The following is a 21,736-nucleotide window of genomic DNA, read 5'->3' on the forward strand; positions in this document are numbered from 1 at the left end:
GGAGACATGTAAATTATGACAAATTGTATTGGCAAGAGGGGATATTACTTTTCCATTTGATACTTCAGCGTCTATTTCTTAGAAAGCATTGCTCTCTTTTCCTTTTTTCATCTTGGGCTCATAACTTTGATCAACAAGCTTGCAATTTGATACAAAATAAATATATGTTAAAAACAGAGCTACCATATGATCCAACATTCCTACTTCTGAGTATTTATCCAAAGGAATTTAAATCAGGATCTCGAAGACATACCTGCACTTCCATGTTCAGTGCAGCATTTTTCACAATAACCAAGACATTGAACCTGTCTCATATGTCCATCAACGGATGAAGAAAATGTAGTATATACATTCAACGGAATATCATTCAGCTTTAGAGAAGGAGGAAATTCTGCCATTTGCAACAGCCTGGATGGACCTGGAGGACATTATGCTACGTGAAATAAGCCAGGCACAGAAAGCAAACACTATGTGATTTCCTTACTTACAGAATCTAAAACAGTCAAACTCACAGGAGCAGAGACTAGAATGGTGGTTACCAGAGACTGGAGGAGAAATGGTGAGTTGACAGTCAAAAGGTACAAAGTTTTACTTATGCAAGATAAATGAGTTCTGAAGATCTAAACAGCATAGTGCCAATAGCTAACAATACTATATTATATACTTAAAATTTGCTAGAAGAGTAGATCGTAAGTATTCCTACTACCAAAAAATGATAATAATAACAATAGAGGGGCAGGAGGAAAATTTGGGAGCTGATGGGTATGTTTATGGCCTTGATGGAGGTGATGATTTCCCCAATCTCATCAAGTTGTATACATTAAATATGTCCAACTTTTACAGGTAATCATACCTGAATAAAATGGTTTAAAAAAACAAAACATATATACTTCATTTTTTTCGTACAATGTGCTAAGTACTATTAGATATTTTTCATGGAGAATGACTAGTTTGATTCTGTCATTCAGAAGTTCTGTTGCTATTATCTGTTTTGGGATTTCCTTATTTTGGTCTAGTTGGTTTGGTTTTGAGCCACCTTCTAATACGCAACGTGCTAGGTTTATTTTTGCCTTCAAGAAGATTTCTGCCTAGAGAAGGAAACATGCAAATGCCTGGCTGCAGCACCTGTGCTCCGTGGCGGGGGAGGGTGGAGGGGTGTGGACGGCAAAGGGTGTGGGTGGAAGTTTCACCTTTTAGAAAAGTAGTATTTGAGCCTGGTCTTGAAATACTGGAAGATGAATAGGGGTTCACCAGATGGAGAAAAAAGGCACAACTTGTAAAAGTCCACTGGAGCATTCACATTTGGGTCTAAACCCTGAAGGAAGTGATCCACTTTATTGCAGATCACATGCTCTGGCCCTCAAAGCATCTTCCACCCCCAGAATCATCACTTTTCTCCATTTACAGTTTACAGTTTCCAGAAGAGGTTCTCGGCTCATCCGCTGCACAAGTTGACCGACCCAGTCCCTCATCCTGACTGTCCCTCTCCTTGCCGGATGGGCTACCCGGCAGCTAATGACTGTCCCTTCTCCAGCTTTGTGAATCATGGCTGGCCTAGGCCAAGAGAAGGAGGGAGAGAAATTAAAAGGAGCTTGCATCTTCCCATAAAGGATTATTTTTTACAGCAAAACCTCCATTAACTGGAACTTTTAGATAGCTAATGTTATTAGCCCTTACTTTCAGTGCAAGAGACAATGACAACCAACTTTTCCTAAGAATTAATTTATTTAAAAGAACAAAATCTTCCAGGATACTGCTGGGGCCAGCGTGCATTCCTCAGCAACCTTCTGCCGCAGCACCATGGCCCGGTGACAAATGGTCTTCACAGAGCATGACTCAGATGCAATGCAGTATTCCAAATATCCAGGAAAGAATTAAAGACCATCAATAACCACCCTTAGGCAGGAGAGGAAAAAATATACATGTATATTTAGGAAGAATTTCAATAAGGACTCCAGCAGCAACAGAAAAAAAAGCATCATTTTAACCATAAGATAAGCTAATTTAAAAATCGAACTAAGTGAAAATTTTGTATATTCTGTATGATATCATTATACTAAGGTTACTTAACATATCACCTCATTATGTAAAGGTAATTGAGGTTTTTATCACGTAAATATGCAACATTAAATCACTAATGCAACCCTTGAAATTACCTTAATTTAAAAAAAGTTTTAATTATCTGGGAATCATTACTGACTGTCAGAGATTTCAGATCGCCCTCAAATTTTCCAGTGCCTTTTCCAGGCCAGGCTTCCTCTTCTGGCATCAAGGATTTTGGAATAATGGTGAATGGGAGAAGGAAAATCAACAGAGTCATTTCTGTGGTAGTTACATCAATGGGTAAACTTGAGAAAGGACTTAGAATAGACTGCAGCATTCATATGACAATGCATAAAGTACCAGTCATCCAGATAAGCACACAGCCTCACAGTTAATGAGTCTCTGGGGGGAAAAACCCAACAACTTCTGAGCAGGAGATATGGGCCAGGCGCCGTGCTAGGTATTTCCATTCAAACTGCCTCACTTGAGCCTCACAACAACTCCAGGAGAGAAATATAATGAATATAAAAAGCATACATTTTGGAACTCAGAAGTGGATTCCAATCCTGACTTTGTCACCTCTTCAACAAGTTCCTTAAATTCCTGAGCCTGTGTTTATTCATTTCTAGAATGGAAGTAATCACCAACCTTGCAAGGTTGAAATGGTCAGGTAAATGAGATGACTTGTTTGGTAAAATCATTTTATGTGGGTGTATTCCCTTCCCATTCACCCTTACTTTTTCATGCTTCCCACCAGACCCCTTCCTGTGTTTAACTGCAAGTTCAGCTATTTCTTTGTGTAGTGATTCCCAGCTTTATTCTGTTCTGTGGCTCTCCAGGAGGAATGAAAAAGGCTAGCGGTGGGGGTGGGGGTAAGGTGAAAGCAGGGTAGTGGAAGAAAAGGGATTGTAAGAAATCTCTCTCTCACTGTCGTCATCCTGTTCTTTCTCATTTTGAATCTGTCCTTGGGACTAACAACATCTGCTTTCCTAAGAAATATTTTTTTTAACCCTTAACATCCTTTTCCCCTCCACACATGGGCTGAAAACGGTGAACACCCAATTCTAAAGGGCAGTAGTAGCTAGCTAGGCTAAGTAAAATTCATGGATGCATTTTTAAAACCTTAATTTAGCTAGTTTTAGATAGATTTTTCCCTCCTCCCACATCAAATCCTTTTACCAGAGCTGCTGACAAGAAAAAGAATTGACTGGATTGAATTCATTGCTTCTTTCACTATTCTATCCTCTGATGGAGGGTGTTAGATGCCATTAAAGTCACTAAATAGCACAAAGAAAGGCAGAGCACCAACAGAACAGAAAAGACCATTTATTATATAATCCAAAAATTGGGTAACCAGGCCCTCAGTTTCCTAGGAATATCTCTTGAGATTCAATTTGTCTTAAACCTTCTCTTTACAAATATGGGAATATTCACGTGGTTTGCATATTTCAGTTTATTTTATATTATATGGACATATGTTAATGAATTTTCATAACCATAATTTCATTTACAATGCTGAGAACATCAGTCATATAATATAATTGATCATAAATTTTATTACCTCAAATTTTGAAAAAAAATAAATTGAAAAATACCCTCATTCGCTATAAATATTTTGCTTGGTTAGCAAAGTATAAGCAAAACAGTGGTCTCTCTACTTCTTAAGATGCAAAGCATTTTTGTGTATTAATACTGCAGGGATATTTGCAGTTTTCAAATGCTGTTAGCACATCATCACATCTCGAAGAATAACTTCGGATGTGGGATATTGCACACATTTCCCATTTTCTTTTGTAACAGATTTTTCCTTCAACAATCCCAATGATTGGGTTATTGAGCAATGCAAACCAAATTTCTCCTATAAAGATCTAGCTTGCAGCAAGCTGTACTTAAAAGTAACTTGCAGGGAAATTAATTAAGAACTGATTGGTTGGTTTGCTGTGTGTGTTTGTTGTTTTTTTTCTTTAATCTTCTGAAGCAATGTTTATGTGAAAATATAATCAGAAAATTAGTACCTTCATCAAGAGGTAATTCAGAGAGCTTTGCAAATAAACCTAAGATTCTTATTGATTACAAAAAAGGGCTTTGTACCTCCAGAGCCCTTCAATGCTCAGAGGCAATTATACCATTAAGGTCTTTCTTTCCATGCAAAGATGATCTCATTTCCTCATAATTAGTATTTCCTGTTTATTGAGACAAACTATATTCAGAAAACACATTCACTTTCCTCACTCCTTCTCACTATGTTTTGCTCTCTCTGGAGCTGTAAACCTTAGAACCTCTTTTCCTTCCCATACGTTAATACAGTTGTGTTTTGCTGGCATCTGTCTAATGAACTTATTTGCTGATTATTTACTAGCAATTGCTTTGAAAGTAATAGAAGAAAGACAAGAGAATTTGGAAAAATCTAGGAAGAGGGAATTTTTTTTTAGATGAGTTGGTAGAGGTAAGGGAAGATGCCACAGATGGTGAGAGGTTAGGAAATCTCACGTCACCCATGGAAGACTGTACGGGAATGAAGGTGCCAAAGCTCAGAAGGAACAGAAAATGCTTGGAGGGTAAAAAGGGGAAGAAATAAGACCTGGGTGTTCTTTTCATTCTCTCTTTCCCTTTCAGAGACATCTCCCTGCTTCATTTGTTGTCCATTTCAAAAGGGATTAGAGTTGAGATGGTAGGGGTGCACCTGTGAGATGGATTTGTGTGCTTGATGCTGGGAGGGACTCTGGGATGCAGTGACACTATGTCTGACTTTCCAGAGCATATAGATGCCCAGGCAAGACATATAAACATAGAAAGAGAGCCAGCTGTACACTCCAGGATATATCAGGCGTCACAGCACAGGGCAGCCCACAAATACTAGAGAAATTCAGAGACCTAGAGGTCATTGTAATCCAAGGTGAGCAAGTAAGGCTTTAGGTGGAGCTGGACTTCCTCCTTGCTGGATTCTAATGGAAAGAGGGGACAAGGACATTCTAGAATATGCACAGGTGTGTATATGTGGAGCAAAGAGATAACAGGAGAGAGGGCTGGAGACGTGAAAGGCATGACTCTGGATCAAAAATTTACTCAGAGATAGCCATAATAGCACATTTAAATAACATAATATTCAAAATATTGCTGATAAGTTTATTAAAGGAAAGGGTAAGAAGGTTTAAGTTTCTGTTATACTTAAAAGAGTACTATCAGGTGCAATGTACACTATTGAGGTGATGGGTGCACCAACAGCCTAGACTTCTCCACTATACAATTCATCCATGTAACAAAAAATCATTTGTACCCTCTAAATCTATTAAAATAAAATTTTAAAAAGAGAGAAATAATGCCTTAGTTCAGTACTTTATAATTTCCAGAGCAGTTTCCTAGTCATTCTTATTAAATCCATAGAAACTCCTTTTAGACTGGGAAGGCTGTGTAGACATATATATTTAGGTGGATGGATGGATAGATGACAGATAGGTAGAAATACACACACACATATATTTTGTATGTATTTTTTTTTTACCTCCTGTATTGAGAGCCCTAGAGTACTGAATATTTTTTCTTCTTTGTGGCTCACAAATTGCATAACATGGTGGTTATATGTGAAAGACATCCAATAAATGTTTGTTGCATAAGATTATTATTGTCCTCTTTATGTCACAACTCAAAGGTGTCAAAGATCACTTAGTTAGAAGAAGAGTCAGGGGAACAACCAAATGTCATGACTTTCTGCTTTTGAAGTCTTTCTCTCCACTATCCTATGCTAGACATGGATTATTGCAGTCCGAGAAACGAGAGAGAAATGTAGCTCTGACTTGGGCAGGGCAAAGGCGATATATGTAACGTAAACATTTGTACCCCTGTAATATTCTGAAATAAAAAACATAAAAAATTAAAATAAAATCAGATGCAAGTTCAAATGAGGACTTCTGAGATGGTGGGAGTTATAAAAGGATGATACAGAGGTACATGTGCCTTGACGCTCTCAGGTGGAAAGTGTTTAGAAACGATTACCAGGTTTGGGGCGTGGGGGCCTTTCACATTCAACTGCAATTTTAGTTCTGCAGATGAGAACCAAGCAGAAAAACTTCCACCTCAACTTCCATTCTCAGCATTTAAGAACACCAGAACAGCTCAGAACACTTGCAGTTTTGTTAGAAGAGGCCACTTTGAAACCAGATGTGCTCTATAGACTTGCACGGGAGCTGCTCTCTTTAGTTGGCAAATGACTAGAACAGAAAGGGGGAATAACATACCCCCCCTAAAATGGAAGTTCCAAATGTAGGATGAAACTGTTTCCTCCTCCCAAATGAAAATCTGGAAATAAAAAGGATGCAGTCCCATGGAAGTGATAACTAGAATCGTCTGTGTGCCCAGCACTGTGACATATGTAATCTCTGGAGAATTCCGGCCACATGTTCTATTTCACATCTGTCAGCTAAATCTGAACTCCAAAACATAACAAATGCAAAATGTGACACTGAGGAACATTACGTAGATTTGTGATTTTTCCCTTCAGGAGTTGGTCCATCCAGCAATAAATGGATTGAGATTTCATGCAGAACATGGAGACAAACTGTCGCTACATGATTTTTCTTCATGACTCGTGCATGCCTGCAGTTTGTCCATGGTGTTTTTGTATTGTGCTTATGCAAACATGGCAATGAAAATGAAAAAATTCTTTAGCTTTGAAATTAAGTGAAAGAAATCAAAGTGAAAATTGTCCTTACAATATGGCCACCATAGAACATAATCATGGGGAAAAAAATGAAAGGACGTACACCTAGATGTTGATAGCCTATGGATAACTTGTTCTCTTATTTGTTTTTCTGTATTTTATAAAATATCTGCAGTGGAAAATCAGTATTATCATTATAATAAAAACACTGTTTAATTTTTTAAAAGCAGATAAGGAAAAATGTTTAATTTACATTATGTTTAAATTAAACATGTTTAAATTTATAGCACATTAAATTTAAACATGTTTATATCATATGACATTTAAAAATAAATCTAAGTACACACTTTCAGCTTTGCTGTGACATGTATTCTGATGCAAGCCACTCAGCAAAGTTAATGTCATGATATTATCTGGCAGAATTTCCATAGCCAAACCGAGAAATATAAATGGCAGTGACAAAATATACAGCACCGTCATCTAGCACAGTTATTCTCCTATTGCTGAGATTTGCAGTAGAGTTTCTGGAATTGTCCTCTTCAGTTGACACTGGAGAAAATGCCTAGAGGCAGCTACTGCTCTGATAAGCGGATACCAACCTGTGCTAGGCCTGTGTTGTTTCAACAATATTCCCTGCCTTTGACCCACATTTCTCTTATGATGGTTGTAATAAAATAAAAACCATTAAGAAAACATGCAATAACTTTTATTTTTCATCTACTGGAACTCAGCAATTGGAACTACGTGCTTATGCTCACATGTATAATAATTTTCTCCTAGTTAATGGGGCCACAGTGTAGTTACTTGTATCCAATCTCTCCGATATTGTAAGCTCTATTATTTGAGTTTCCCTTTGAATCCTCCAAATAATTTGTGGCAGAAACTCAGTATTGTTTTTCGAGTTGAACTATATTGCCATGATATCTCAGAATAACTAAATCTCCAATATGTTACCATTACTTTATCTTTTACTCCCATAGGGTTCTTTGTATGTATAGTTAACTTTCAGCCAAGCAGTAATGAAAGCTCACAGAATTCTTCTGCACCACAGTAACCATTCTAACCATTGCTCTGATTTTTTGGAAACTAAAGGTTTGCAAACCGATCATTAGTCATGGTGCCTGGGTCGATAGGATTCCGCTCCTTCAGGAACCCTGTCTGCTTACAGAGATGACCAGATATTAAGCTGTTCTCACTCAAAGCAAACCCATTTGCCCTCAAACTTGACTTTTCCGTAGTGACTATCTTTCTTCGGAATATTGTCTCACTAATTGGATTTCCTATTGTCGACTTGGGAGTTTTGAAGCCAAATGTCATCTTTCTTACCAACTCCACAATTAGCCAACAGATTGAATCTTAGGTGATGAGGGTTTGCTGTCCTAGGTCTGTATATGCATTTCACAAGGAATTCTGTGAGGCACCTCCTTTTGTGTCTGTAGCTTTAACACTGCTATAAGCCTTACCCAAAACTGAATCATTTCAATGTTTTCAGATGGTCAAGGCCCCATATGAATGTTTTAAACATGGTAACTCAAGATAAGAAGCACCATTGTAAGGAGCATCACAATGGCATAACCAGTACTGTAGCTAAGGCCAAAGTGTAGAGGTTAATAGCAGTAAGAAGGACACAGTGAGTAGTAACAGGCAGGGCTTTGAGAATCAGGTGTAAATTCCAGCCATGATACCTGTTAGCAGTGTGACCTTAGGTGAGTTACTCAGCATTTCTGAGCATCAGATTTGCATCTCTAAAATGTGAATGATGATGTTATTATACAGATTAAATGAGATATTTATACACATACATAATGCACTTGGTACACTTTCTAGCACAGCTAGAACATAGAACTAGAGTATAGAAAATGTTCCATAGGTGGTAGTCATTATCAGTATCTTCGGTGATAGGGGCTCATTTCTAATAAACAAGGAGAGTTACCCAGGTGTTTTTGACACGACTCATCATTCTGTGTTAATTTGTTCTCTGTCTGTCTATCTAGCCACTCATGCTCTCCTGGGCATCTCTGTGAGGAGGCAACAATGGGCTCTGATGTAGAGGAGCTCCTCAGCTCAGCTCAGCTCCTCTTGGAGATTAGCAGTGTGGATGGGAGAATGGCGTAGCCTTTTAAATTAGGTTTAGTATCAAGCTAATAACTAGAAATCAGACATGCTCCTACCGGGATAAATTGCTTCAGTGAGGGTTTTTCCAAGGTTAGACAAATCTGTCATGCAAAGCCCCAGCGTATTTGTTTGATGTGATGAACTTTATGAAAATAACCAAGTCCTTGTTCTTTTGGGTCGGGATTTCTGTGCATCCCCGGAGTCTGTTGGCTGGAATAAGCACACTTTGAAGATTCCTTCTTCTATGTGCAAGGCACGTGCTGGTTATTTTCACAGTCTTACCCTTCCTCTTCCCAACAACATTCAAGATTAGCATTCACGCCTGTAATCCTAGCACTCTGGGAGGCCGAGGCGGGTGGATCGCTCGAGGTCAGGAGTTCGAGACCAGCCTGAGCAAGAGCGAGACCCCGTCTCTACAAAAAATAGAAAGAAATTATCTGGCCAACTAAAATATATATATAGAAAAAATTAGCTGGGCATGGTGGTGCATGCCTGTAGTCCCAGCTACTCGGGAGGCTGAGGCAGTAGGATCGCTTAAGCCCAGGAGTTTGAGGTTGCTGTGAGCTAGGCTGATGCCACGTCACTCACTCTAGCCCGGGCAACAGAGTAAGACTCCGTTTCAAAAAAAAAAAAAAAAAAGATTAGCATTAACTGCTTCACTTTATAGGTGAGAAAACTGAAATCAGAGGACTCCGGTAACTTGCCCAAAATTGAATTACGGGAGAGTAAAACAAAAGCAACAGTGAAGGTTACACCAGCTCAATTCTACCATAGTTATTTGTTATTTAGTGTCAGTTATTTGTCAAAATAATTGAGTGTCTTTATTACTATATAAAAACATTTCTTAGCAGGACTCAGGGGCCCAAGGTAGCGCCAGCAGCGTCAGGTCCAATTGCCTACTGGGAGAAAGGAAGTTGGGAATTTTATGGGAAGAATTTATATCCAATAGAAGCCTTTGGCAACATAATTGAGAGTGAGAATAAAAGAGAATAAGAAAATGGAGTGTGTTTAGACTTGCAAAATACCTTTGAAAAGGTTATTGTTATATTTTTGCGGGGAGGAGGGCATTCTTTGATCTTAATGCTCAAAAAAAAAGAAACAACAGCAAGAATATAACGGGCGTTTTTGTGGATCGTGTAAACAATGCCGCCTGCAAGTAATCAGCACCACGGCCACACTTACTTAGCATATTTATAAATCATCTGAAAGGAGTACATAGTGAAATTTCCAGATTTGCAAAAACTGCTAAGTTCTTCCAGGTAGCAAAATGCCAAAATGGTTAATATAAATGCAGAGAGATAACACAGGGCTGTGTGAGTAGGCAGAGGAGAGCAGATGGGCTTCTGCATGGACAACCGTAAAATAAGGAACTTAGGGAAAAATAATTCAAACCATCCTTCCTAGATTAAAAGGCTTTAAACTATCAGCTATAACAAAATTAAAGGATTTTACACTCAGTCTATACTTTTGTTCCTAGTAATTCCTGCTGCAGCTAAAAGGCCAGCCAGAAATCAGGTGTGCTTAGAAAAGACATTTTAAAAGGGGGATTAAAAGCCGAAAATGGTATCCTGCTTAAATGTAAAGCCACAGTTCACTTATACCTGGAGTATTGTGAGCCATTTTTTTTTCAACAAACTTTAAGCAGTTGTAATAGAGTAGGAGAAGATCCAGAGAATGTCAACTAAAATGATCTATGGGAAAGAGGAGCTGCTTTATGAAAACAAACTTGCAAAGATTAGGATTCCTCAGCCTGGGAAGATGAAGGGTTATAAAATCACAGGGATGTGGTGCATGGAGACATTCACCTCGGTTAACACTTACCGTCCCCCTCAGCAGCAGCAGGCGTGGGTTAGAGGGTGCATGGAAAGGGAATAGGGCACAGAGCGAGTTTAAAATCTAAATAAACGTAGGCCGAAAGGCCAATAAGCTAAGTGACAAACAGACAAATAAAAATTCAAGGTAGCGGGGGACATGTGCCAAACAAATGCCATACCCTGTGCCTTAAAATTTGAAAAGAGAGGGAAAAAATTTTACACAATGGGTAACTACTTTGGAAACTAGTCACCCAACAAGACTTGTTATATCTTGTGACTGTACATGGACAGGGAAGGAATAGACTCATTTTTTATGAATGGATTCATAATATGTTGTTTTTTAAAGTCAGTAGTATTTGGAGATAATGCCTAAACTTTGCAGTGTATGCATTGGAGTAAAACAAGCTTTGGAGTCAGGCAACCTTGATTCACATTCCAGAGCCACCACGTACTGCTCTTGGTTAGGTGACTTACCCACTCTGAACATCAGTTTCTTCATCTATAAAGTGAGAAAATCCTTCCAGATAGAGATGTTGGGAGGATTGAAAGGGGTAGCATTTGTAAAGTACCAGGAATGGGGCTGGGGATTGAGGGCCTATGCAAGTCCCAGTTCTCTTTGATGTCTCCTCTGCCATGTGCCTTTGAAGCTCTGTCAGACTCAAATACCTTCCTGGGGAAGCTCTGAGTCTACCCCAAGTAGGCAGCTTCATCCTAACCCTAATTTGGCTACTTTCATCTGTATTAACATTCATTCTTTCATATTCATTAAGCCCTTATTATTTTAGGCATCGCTTTAAGCATTTAGGAAATCATAGTGATAAGCATATGCCAATGCCCTGCTCTTAGGAGCTTACCCAAGGAGGGGCGGTACACAAACACTAAACCTGCGCATGAAGTTCTTTCAGAGAATGATAAAAAGTAGATCATAGGGTAGAGCACGACAGAGGTTGAGGGCACAACTCTTTCAGAGAGGGATGAGAAGTCACTGGTTATTTGAAAATCTCAGGGGCTGGTGGGGTTGGGGGAAGTATTCCAGGCAGATGGCTGAGTGGGGTAGCGGCGCCAAGGCAAGAAGGAGGGTGGGGTGTTCAAGGCCCAGAGGAGCCATGTGACTGAGCACCCTGAAAGAGCCACACCCTAGATGGAGGGCAGAGAGGCAGGGACACCCTGTTCTGTTGGGCCCCGAGACCATGTTGGGACTCAGGTTTTATTCTGTGAGCTTTCAGCTGCTTAGTGAGGAGAGCTGCCTTCTCCTCTGGCAAGGTCTTGGATCTGCTGTGTCAGGAGTGGGACTCGCAGGGGGTCTTGAGTGGAAGGGGAACCGTCCAGCCTTCTCTTTCTGCCCTCACTACTTTGCCATTCTAGACTTTCCGGATGCTACTCTGATCTTTTTGGACTCAGGGGTCGCACTGATTTCATACCCCATGTCTCATGGCGCAGGGGGAACTTTGCATACATCTCTTTTCACCCCTCATATGATAGGACATATGAAAACTATTTTTTTCTCAAATGAAATATTTAACCCAAATATATGTTGTTGCAGGTTTTAAAAATCAGTTTGATTGGCCACAGGAAACGTATTTTGGCATCTCTGGGCGACAGGCTGCACGAGGATCCCCCGCAGAAACCCCCTCGGTCCATCACCCTCAGGGTAAGTGCCGAGCACGTTTGTCCACCCTTATGCTCGAGAATTCTTTTGTGCAATACAATGGCTGAAGCAATGGATCAGGAAGGACGGGCTGTTTTCCATGTAGCTTATCCGTGTAAAAAACTGTCTCCCTTTGGGTTGTGTTTTATACAACAAAATTTGTTTTTCTCAGTTGGTTAAATATATACTTTTGAGGTCTAGATACCCACCTATGATGGGACTTGGTCTGACAAACCCCCGCATTTAAAGAACCACTCTCATGTCCCGTCCCACACTCCCCTCTGCGCTGGGAGAGCGGAAATGAGTTTTCTGTCAGACTCCTCAAACCCACAGAAAGAAAATCGATCCAGGACCACAGTTAAGTAGAAGATCAATTTAAAATTAACCTTAGGGTCTTCTGTTTTCCAAGAAGTGGGAAATTGTCCAGCTTTACCCACTTTAAAGATTAAGCCAAGGGAATCTAAAACTTTATTTAATAAACTTATTTATGCATGTCAGCTATATTTTAGAATTAGGGTAGAAAGCTAAAAAGGAAATATAGAAGGGAGAGAGAAATAAAGCAGAAAGGGCCGGAAGGCAGGAAGGAAAGGGCAGAGAGAAAGAAAGGGAGAGAGAGGAATGCCATTGTCATTTCCAGGCAAAATGACAAGGGCAAGGAGTAGCCGACAGTCCCTGGTTTTCATGAATCCTGTAAGAACTTTTCTAAAATTCATCACGAAGCTGTGATCTCCCTGGAAAGTTGCAGAGTTCCCACTCTGCTCACTTGAGTCAATCTTTCTCCTGATTTCCTTTCTGTGAGTGCCAGAAAAGTTATCGATAGTAAAGCGGAACAGAGCACACGCTTAGACGTGCCTGTGCACGATGAGATGATGAAATGCAGCCACGAGCCTCTTATCAGTAACTTCGGCAAACAGCACCGTGCGGTCAGGACAGCAGAGGCTGGGGCAGGAGAGGAGCTGTTAAGATTTTGAGTTTGATTCAGCTTTGGAGGAGAAGAAAATATACACAAAGATTTTAGGGAATGCAAGAGAAGTGGCTCCAGGAGGGAACCGGGAGGAAAATTGATCACTGGGAGAATTGGGATACACTGGGATATTTGGAAGCTACTGGAAGGCTTTGGGAATAATAAGAGTAGAAATGGAAATTCTTCCCTTTCAAGAAGAGGAGCCTCTCCTAAATTGGAAAAAAAAAAAAATGAGGTTAGAAAGCGCTTCTTGTTTTGCCTTCATTTTGCTACATGGAAGGAGAGGAAGACGTAGGCACCATTGGTGTAATCATCCTAAAGTGACTGTTTAGAGGAGTAATTTCCTGCCGCTTACTCTACTTCCTTCCCTTCCCCTTCTGAACCTCTCCATCTGGCTCCGCGGAAGAGATTTAGAGGAACAAAAGCCAGATCAGAGATAAATTCCCAAGAAAAAGTGTAGGACCTAAATCTGTCAAAAGAGGCCTGGAGAACCACCATCACCCCAATCCTCATCTCACTTGCGAACACTAGAGCTCAGCCATCTGTGCCCCTTATCTTCTGACCCAGTCCCCTCAGCTGGAGTTGTCTTTAAAAGCATCCTCTCTCATGACATGCCCTCCTCTGCGGTCTATATGTGTGACATGCTGTGTCGCCATGCTGTGTCCTCTTCCTGGTCCTACAGTCAGACCACTCCTTGGTGGAGGATCAAGACCCATTGAGGCCCATTTTGTCCTTCCTACCATGGCATCTGCCATGGTGAGGACACTCTCCCTGCACCAAGATCCAGTTCCTTCCCTTGTAAAAACATACGTGATGGCATCAGGGGTACCCAACGGAGTAGAGAATCTCAGGATGACCTGAGATCATCCATAGTGCTAGTTTCAGACGACAGAACCTAACTATACTTCAAACCTTTGACCTGAAATACTTAGGGGGAAAAGTATGGACTAGATCATGCCATTTAATAAAATGGTGGAACGTCACCCAGTCCTGGGCAAGTTGATTCAAAAAGGACTCCCCACCCCCACAGTCTGTCTTGTCAATATTTCGCAATTTTGAAACCAGAGGTTAGCCACAGAACATGGTATTTATTTCATGATGTATTTCCATTCAGGAACCCAGTGGTAATCACACTCCTCCTCAGTTGTCTCCATCACTTAGCCAAAGCACTTACACCACTGGTGGCTCCCTAGACGTTCCTCACATTATCATGCAGGGCGATGCAAGGAGGAGAAGAAATGAAAACTACTTTGATGATATTCCCCGATCAAAACTGGAGAGGCAGATGGCTCAGGTAAGGTGTTTGTTATAAGCCTCTGTGATGTGTTTGCCTTTCACCTGTACCAGGTAATGCATTCTAAGCTTCCAGTGATGCTTACTGTCCACGCCTAACTGGGACTTTACCATCTTATGCCATGTCTTTTATGCCTTGCTCGCTTGAACGAGACTGAAACAGAAATTTCTGGGAATGGAATGTATATACATATCCTTGTTATTCATTCTTCCTGAGGAAATGATGTCTGATCTCATTGCACCCAAAAAGTCTTTGCCCTAAAGGGAATAATTCTGTGTCAAAATCAAGTCATAATGAAAATGAATAATAAAAGTCTAGATGATAACTTGTAAATTGGTTGGATAATAGAGCAGAGCTGGGGATGGGGGAAGATTAACTCCGGGTAATGTTGTTAACTTTCTCCCAAGTTTACACATTTGTATAGAATTGCTCTGCTGGGACTAGTTGCATCATCTCATATCATCACCTTGAATAGCTGAAAATGATGATGCTGCCTGACACAAATAATTGAAAAGAGAGATCTGTCACATTCAGATCTCTCCTTGTTTTGGGTATAGAAGTTCAGGGTTGACTGTCCTCAGATCGCTGCCCAGAAACTCGACTCAGCCACAACCACACAGTGGCGCTGTTCTTAAAGCACATTCAGATGGGCAGCTAGCCCTGCCTTTTGCCCTGAGATTCAAAGATATGGATTTGTTGACAACTATTGGCAGAATCAACTCTTTTCATCCTCGTTCTAGGTTCAGACTGATGTGCAGGAGTCTTCTCTCTGCCTCCCACACCTAAGATGAGAATCTCGAGGTGAAAATTTGCCTGTAATTGCTTTGCCTTGGTTGTTAAAATATTTTTCTCAACTGTTATGGTGAGATTTTGTTTTTAAAGCCTTTGGTAAACATTCTGTGCTGCAGCTCATGAAAGATAAATGTGGAGAGAATGTTCTAGAAACCATGGCTATTCTGCCTGCAAATGCCTTGGAGATAGAGGGCCCAGGTTATTGTGTCTCCTCTCAGCTCCCTGCATATTGAATTGTTCTCAGGGCTCTTTGTGCAAGGAATGGCAATGTTGGGATTACACAGAATCTTTTATTGGAGGGAGATGGAAAATGTAGGAACAACAAGAAAAGAATAATTTTTCCTTTCTCTGTCTGCTTTTGTCTTTTAATCTTTATCACTGTTTTCACTGGTGTTCTTTTAAACAGGGAGTCTGAAAGCTTTTTTCCCCCGCAAGCTGTTCATTTATTTCCTGCTATTTGTTAGTATTTGTGGATCACATATGTGGTTAGATTTCTCTAATGACAGCATTTTGTTTGTTTTAACCTTGAACCACGTGGTCTTTATGTATTAATCCAAACGGGGTCTTTTCTGAACCCTTCTCCTCCCTGGGTACGAGAGGATAGTTCTTTAATGAGCATTAGCTATTATTGACAGTGTCAACTTCAGTAACAGAATTACCTATCTCAGCTGCTCATAGTTTTATGAAATTTCTCCACACAGTGCAGTTTTTTTCAGAGGAATTGATTACTCTTCTGCATATGTATGAACACTGAGAGGTAATCTGGCAATCTCAGAATCTTACTTTCTGAGATTCACGTGCAGGGGCAGTAGTACCCTTTGAATAGCCCAGATCTTTTCCCTGTCACTCCAGTGAGAAATGCATCCTTTTCAGGAATCGTCTTGCCTTGAGAAAACTGAATGGACTTTTATCTGGCCAAGAGGGAAAAGCCCAAAGGTGGAAGAGTACGATAGGCAAGTTGATGGGAAGTGGTGAGCCACAGAGTGTCAGTGTGAATGTGCTTATTCACCTCACGTGTGCTACTAACAATGTTCAAATCACTGGTGGAGACACAGGCTCCATCAGCAACCAGTTTATCAGAAGCTTTCTAAAATCCTGCTGTTTAATACAGAACTTCTGCTGCAGAGAAAATAGGAGATGGCACTACAGGAATCTGATCAATAAGAAAAAGGGATTCTGGGATTGCAACTTTTTAGGATGTGTTAATTGCAGTTTTTTTATCTGTTTCTAGAATGTTCCTTGGTTTGGCAAGACCCAAAATTATGGAGAAATGAATGCAGACTTCTTAAAAATAGTGCTATTTCAAAGCTTTAACCTGTCAAAATATGAAATTCTCGATTATTTTGTTGTTGAACAATTAGATTTATGATGTGACTTTTCCACCACTCAGCTACCCAATTGATGTTTTTTTCCTTGTTCTTCCTTTTTTTTTTCTTGGTTGTAATAACTTTTCAAATCCATTTGCTTTTTTTTTTTTTTTTTTAACAACCTGTCATATCTCTCTAGACCATATTTTTTTCCCCCTGAAGTTATATGTTTAGCTAATCAAGTTGGGTCTCCCTAAAGACTTGAATTAGCAATTACAATTCCTGTAAGCAAGCAGCTAGTTATACCTCCTTCCTACCGGGAGTTCACTTTCTACAGTTCTTTCCCAAGAGTTTTCTCCTAAGAGCCTTATTATAGCTTGGTTAATGCTTTGTCTAACCAGTCTCTGTTTCCCAATAAAATGTGAAAGTCCACCTTCAGGCTTGCTTTCTTACCTACTAAAAGAAAGGAGAATACAATTGAGAGAAAATCCTCAGGACAGATTCATGTTCTTCTTCAAGTTTAGCTGAGCCACCACTAGAGTGGTTTGCAATTCTAGCCTCAGGCCAGAAACCTTAAGTTCTTCGAGGCTGCAATAATTCATAGGAGTCTTGCCTTCATAAGGCCTGCTCAACAGGTATTTGGAAGTGCTTTGCTCAACTTGGAAAATCAATGCTTAAACTTACATTGAGCTAAATTTAATGTTCCTTCCACCTATTAAATTTGTTTGTTAGCAAATATTTAAAATGTAACACTAGAGTGGTATTTTCAATTTCAAATGTAACACTAGAGTGGTGTTTTCAATTTGAACCCATATTTTAAATGTCTGTTTTGGAATACAGGGGATTTGCAAATATTTTTGGCTATTGTTTCCTTTTATTCTGATATAAGCAATATTCTGGCATCAAATTGTCTTAAATGAATATGTAAGAAACAAAATTGAATTCACCACTAATTGAATGTAATGATGTAAACACATCTAAACAAAGAGTTTCCTGTCGTGCTGAAAACATAACTTCTCTAGCCTGTAATTCTAAATTGGACTCATTAGCCCAAAAGTTCTGAAACACTCTCACATTTCCATACTCCTAATAAATAAATGTTGCACTCATATTTGTATAATTATATCTGAATGTGCATGGTGCTTTTGAATTTTCAAAGTTATCTTATTTTAGCACAAACAAGGTACCCTACACACTATTCATGTGCACGTAGGACATGGCAGATCAGCTTTTCATTCTGAATTCTGTGCAAATGAGATAGTAAATGTAAATATGGAAAATGTATCAGAAGCAGGAAAACATTTTCGGTATATAGAACCTAACTGCAATCTTTAGAAGTTTTCTTGAATAATACTTAGGAGAAGTCAAAGGATTCTTAACATGAATAATAAAGGAGAGTGATGGAATTAATTTAGTAAGGCGAGGGGCCACGTTCTCCAAACTTCTGAAAAAGAAAAAAGTTTCCAAAAAAGTTACAATCATATATAGAAGGCTTCCATTTACAGAAATACATTTGGAAAAAATGAAATAGCATTTGTATTTTCACAAAATACAGACTACTCAACAGCAAAAGAAATGCATATCTTTGTACAACTTTAGCTCAAATATTAGTAAGAAAAAATTATAATGTAGAAGTCTTTGTTTTGAATATTCACATTTAAATTTAAAAAATATCACCTGGGGCAATATGTTAGGCACTAAAAAGGCTTTTTCTAAATTATTTCTAAATCATTAGAAAGTTAATTCAGTTGAAAGTCTAATTTAATATAAACAGTATTACTTAATAAGTATGACTAGATCAGTTACTTCTTTATTTGGAAGCACTTTATATGTTATATTAGTTCTACAAATGTTGGTTCTTTTGATTAAAGGAAGGGAAATAAGAAACTGAGCCATATGGAAGCCCTGCCATGGCCAGGTCTGTGCCTGGGATTCCACATGTACACGTGAGGAAGCCAAGGTGGGTGAGTGCTTGGCCTCACAGCTGGTAATGGCAAGGCTGAGACCCAAGCCCTGGTCAGCCTGACCGTACCCTTGTCCCTTTATAGCCCCTGATGCCCTGTGGGCTGCCTCTGTATTAAAATGATATAAAATATTTTAATAACTATTCAACAAATGCTAATTTTCCGTGTGCTGTAACAGATTACACTTATGTCAGCACAGTGAGCAGAGGATAAAATCACTAGTAGTTTAGTGGAAACTTATTGAATCAGCTCATGGTTATCATCATGAAACCCTTTAGGTGCAAAACTACAGTGGTTATTTGTTGATTCTTTCAGTGGAGAGCCTGCCTATCATGGCAGAACTCTGCTCTTCTCCCATGTTCATGAGTAGCTTTGAACGTAGGCGTGGGGTTACTCTGTGTGCAGAGAAGTTCTTGCCTGTGGTGTCTCTCCAAACAGTGGATGCTGTTTCCTTAAGGGCTTCTTCAGTTGGAGTTCTGATTGGGTTTTTGTCTGGCTGTGTGACCTGGACCAAATCACATGATATCTCTGAACTTCAGCTTCCTTGTCTTTAAAATGTGGATGATGCCTGTTTCTCAGGTTTGTATATATCATATAATTCTATGTGAAAGTCTGTTCTAAACTGTAAAGCACTGTATATAGAGAGATGATATGACTGTCAGTTCAGATGCATGACCTCTGTCAGTCCCTGATTCAAAGGTCCCTGATTCATTGTAGGGCAAAGTGGTGGCAAAATGTTAGAAAGGCAAGTGCTCAGGTGGTTGTTGTATTCTATAATGACCATCTTTTTGTTCCATTGTTATCCAGGCTTAGAATGTATATTGAAAATGGAATTGGAATTTTTCTCCTTATTATTTTAATTGTGTAAATGCAAAGTCTGCCAAGGAGCATGTGTCACAGTGCAGAGGAATCTGTGTCGAATGATCTCAAAGGCAGGGAACACGGAGGATAGATGGAATCTTTCTCTGCCAGTTCAGATTACAAAAGTACATAGCATGAGATATCTCATGGTAATAACATGTTATTGTAACATGGTTAGATAAAACATTAAGTGAAAAGGAAGCGATTTTTTTCCTTTAAATGAAATTTAGAATTGCATTGAAATATACAGTACACAAAATTGTTAGCTAGAGAAGCACGGATATTCCAGAAAGCCATTAGGCAAATGCTATGCCATCTCTGGGAAAGAAGAAAGATGGTAATTTATCCTTTTATACTTTTCCTGAGAGAGTAGGCCCGTTGTTCCTAGAAATTCTACCCACTGCTCTGGCAACATGGGAATTTACAGAATCAATCTTCAGAAAATAGCACAACTATGTTGAAAGGAACAACATTTCATAAAGTGACTTTTTCCCCACACTAAACAAGTTTTCTTATTACTGTGTCATATCAGATTTTTTTAACATCCATAAGTTAGTGGCTAGTTTTTAATTTAGATTTTCATCACATAGCCACTACTCAGAAAGGTTGAGCCTGTCTGCGATTTCAGAATTTTCTTTCGTGAAGGTCTAAAGAGCAACTCCTAATACTTAAACACAGACAGATAATATACAACCAAAAAAGAAGGTTAAGAATAAACTCAGTAAGCTTTTCCATCATGAGCTTCTGATTTGACAGCTTGTCAAGCTGACAAGCTGACACACAGCTTCAGAGATAGTTGGGAATGTTGATGGTATCTGTGGCCTGTTTCACGTCAAGAACTCTAGACCAACCGTCATCTATTTATTATCAAAGCAAAAGTGGAAAATGGTGCTTTTATACTTGGAATTTAAACCTGATGTGTTGTACACCTTGTTTATTAATGTGGTCAGTTAATAGTCTCTTCTCAGCATATACCCTGCTCTACCTGTGACAACTTTGGAGTTAGAAAGTCCGATATGATTAGTGTCTTCCAGGCAGTGCTAATTCCAGTATGAGTAGTGTCTTATGTATCCTATACTTTGGTCTCAAAGGAGACTCACTCAGATGGATTCTTTTTTAGGTTCTGATATTCACCTTACAAGTCTAGATTCTTTTGTTCACTCTCAAGTCTAACAAGGAGCCACATTAGCTGGAGTTTGTCCTGACAGACCCCAGTCAGACCTAAACACCTCCGTCATTTTGCTAAAGTTCTGATGTCTCCACCTTCCCTCCACGTGGTGGTGCTTAACCAAGGGGACTGTTCACAATTAAAACAAGACCATGTATTTTAAAAAAAAAAAAAAATCAGTAGAAAAGATTCTGTTTTCAATTGAATAAATAAGAAATCTGACAATATATAAAAATGCTATTTCATTGGAATTGACCTTCTGATATTTAGTAGTGCCTTGGGCTTGTTGACATTGAGCAGCTTGTTCACAAAGAGGCACAGCAGGCTATTTTTCCACTTGTTAAATTTTTGGAATGTTTCTCATTATGTTCAGTCCAGTTCTTGGGTCCACAGGTCAGTTTTGGCTGTTATAATCTGACCTTGCTAAATTTTGAAGGGGCGGAGAGTTCTGTTATTCTGATCCTCCTTCCTCCTTTTCTTTTTTCCAGTGGTAAAAAAAATAATAATAAAATTTTTTGATGTCTAGAGGAAATAGGGTTGATTATGTGGTCCAATCTCTAATTAATTAAAGTTAATTCTGTTTGTATATGGCTAAAGTAATTTAACAGCAAGGACTCCTTTGGATGCATGTAAGTAACAGAAATTTAGCTCAAGATGGCGGCGTATGCAGTCCCAGTATTGATATAATCCCATCAGTTCAGATCAGCCTAGTTTGGATCACTTGTACCTTCCCTGAGCTTGTCACAAAGGGGTATGTGTGTGTGTGTGTGTGTGTGTGTGTGTGTGTGTGTGTGTGTGTGTAAGATTAGCCAGGCGTGGGCTCCATCTGAACCACGTGGACTGAAGGGTAAGAAGCGAGCTCCTCCCATGGACAGCCAGGCTCCTGTTACCAGAAGTGGAACTGGCTTCCAAGCAGGCAGAAATAGCAAATAGTGGCTGCCTGAATAAACCCACTTTGACTTTGGAATTCTGAGACTGTCTGATGGAAAATTGTTATATCAGATGAGTACTGATTTCATTTTTTCAAACTTAATCTAATGAGCTTTTTTAGAATGCCAGATTTGATGTAATAAGATCAGGGTTAAAAAATCCCGTCTCTGATATCTATT

At 39.4% G+C, this 21,736-nt stretch overlaps 1 protein-coding gene across 10 annotated transcripts in view; it reads left to right on the forward strand.

Moving 5' to 3' along the window:
* ANKS1B (ankyrin repeat and sterile alpha motif domain containing 1B) overlaps positions 1 to 21,736 on the forward strand; it is a 950,573-nt gene that overhangs the window by 855,483 nt on the left and 73,354 nt on the right. For all 10 annotated transcript variants that reach the window (XM_045553160.1, XM_045553161.1, XM_045553163.1 and 7 more), the window contains 2 exons: positions 12,173 to 12,280; positions 14,356 to 14,535. In XM_045553160.1, coding sequence (XP_045409116.1) covers positions 12,173 to 12,280; positions 14,356 to 14,535 — 288 coding nt within the window. The remainder of the gene's footprint in view (positions 1 to 12,172; positions 12,281 to 14,355; positions 14,536 to 21,736) is intronic.

This window comes from Lemur catta, chromosome 6, assembly GCF_020740605.2.
Source record: "Lemur catta isolate mLemCat1 chromosome 6, mLemCat1.pri, whole genome shotgun sequence".
Lineage (NCBI taxonomy): Eukaryota > Metazoa > Chordata > Mammalia > Primates > Lemuridae > Lemur > Lemur catta.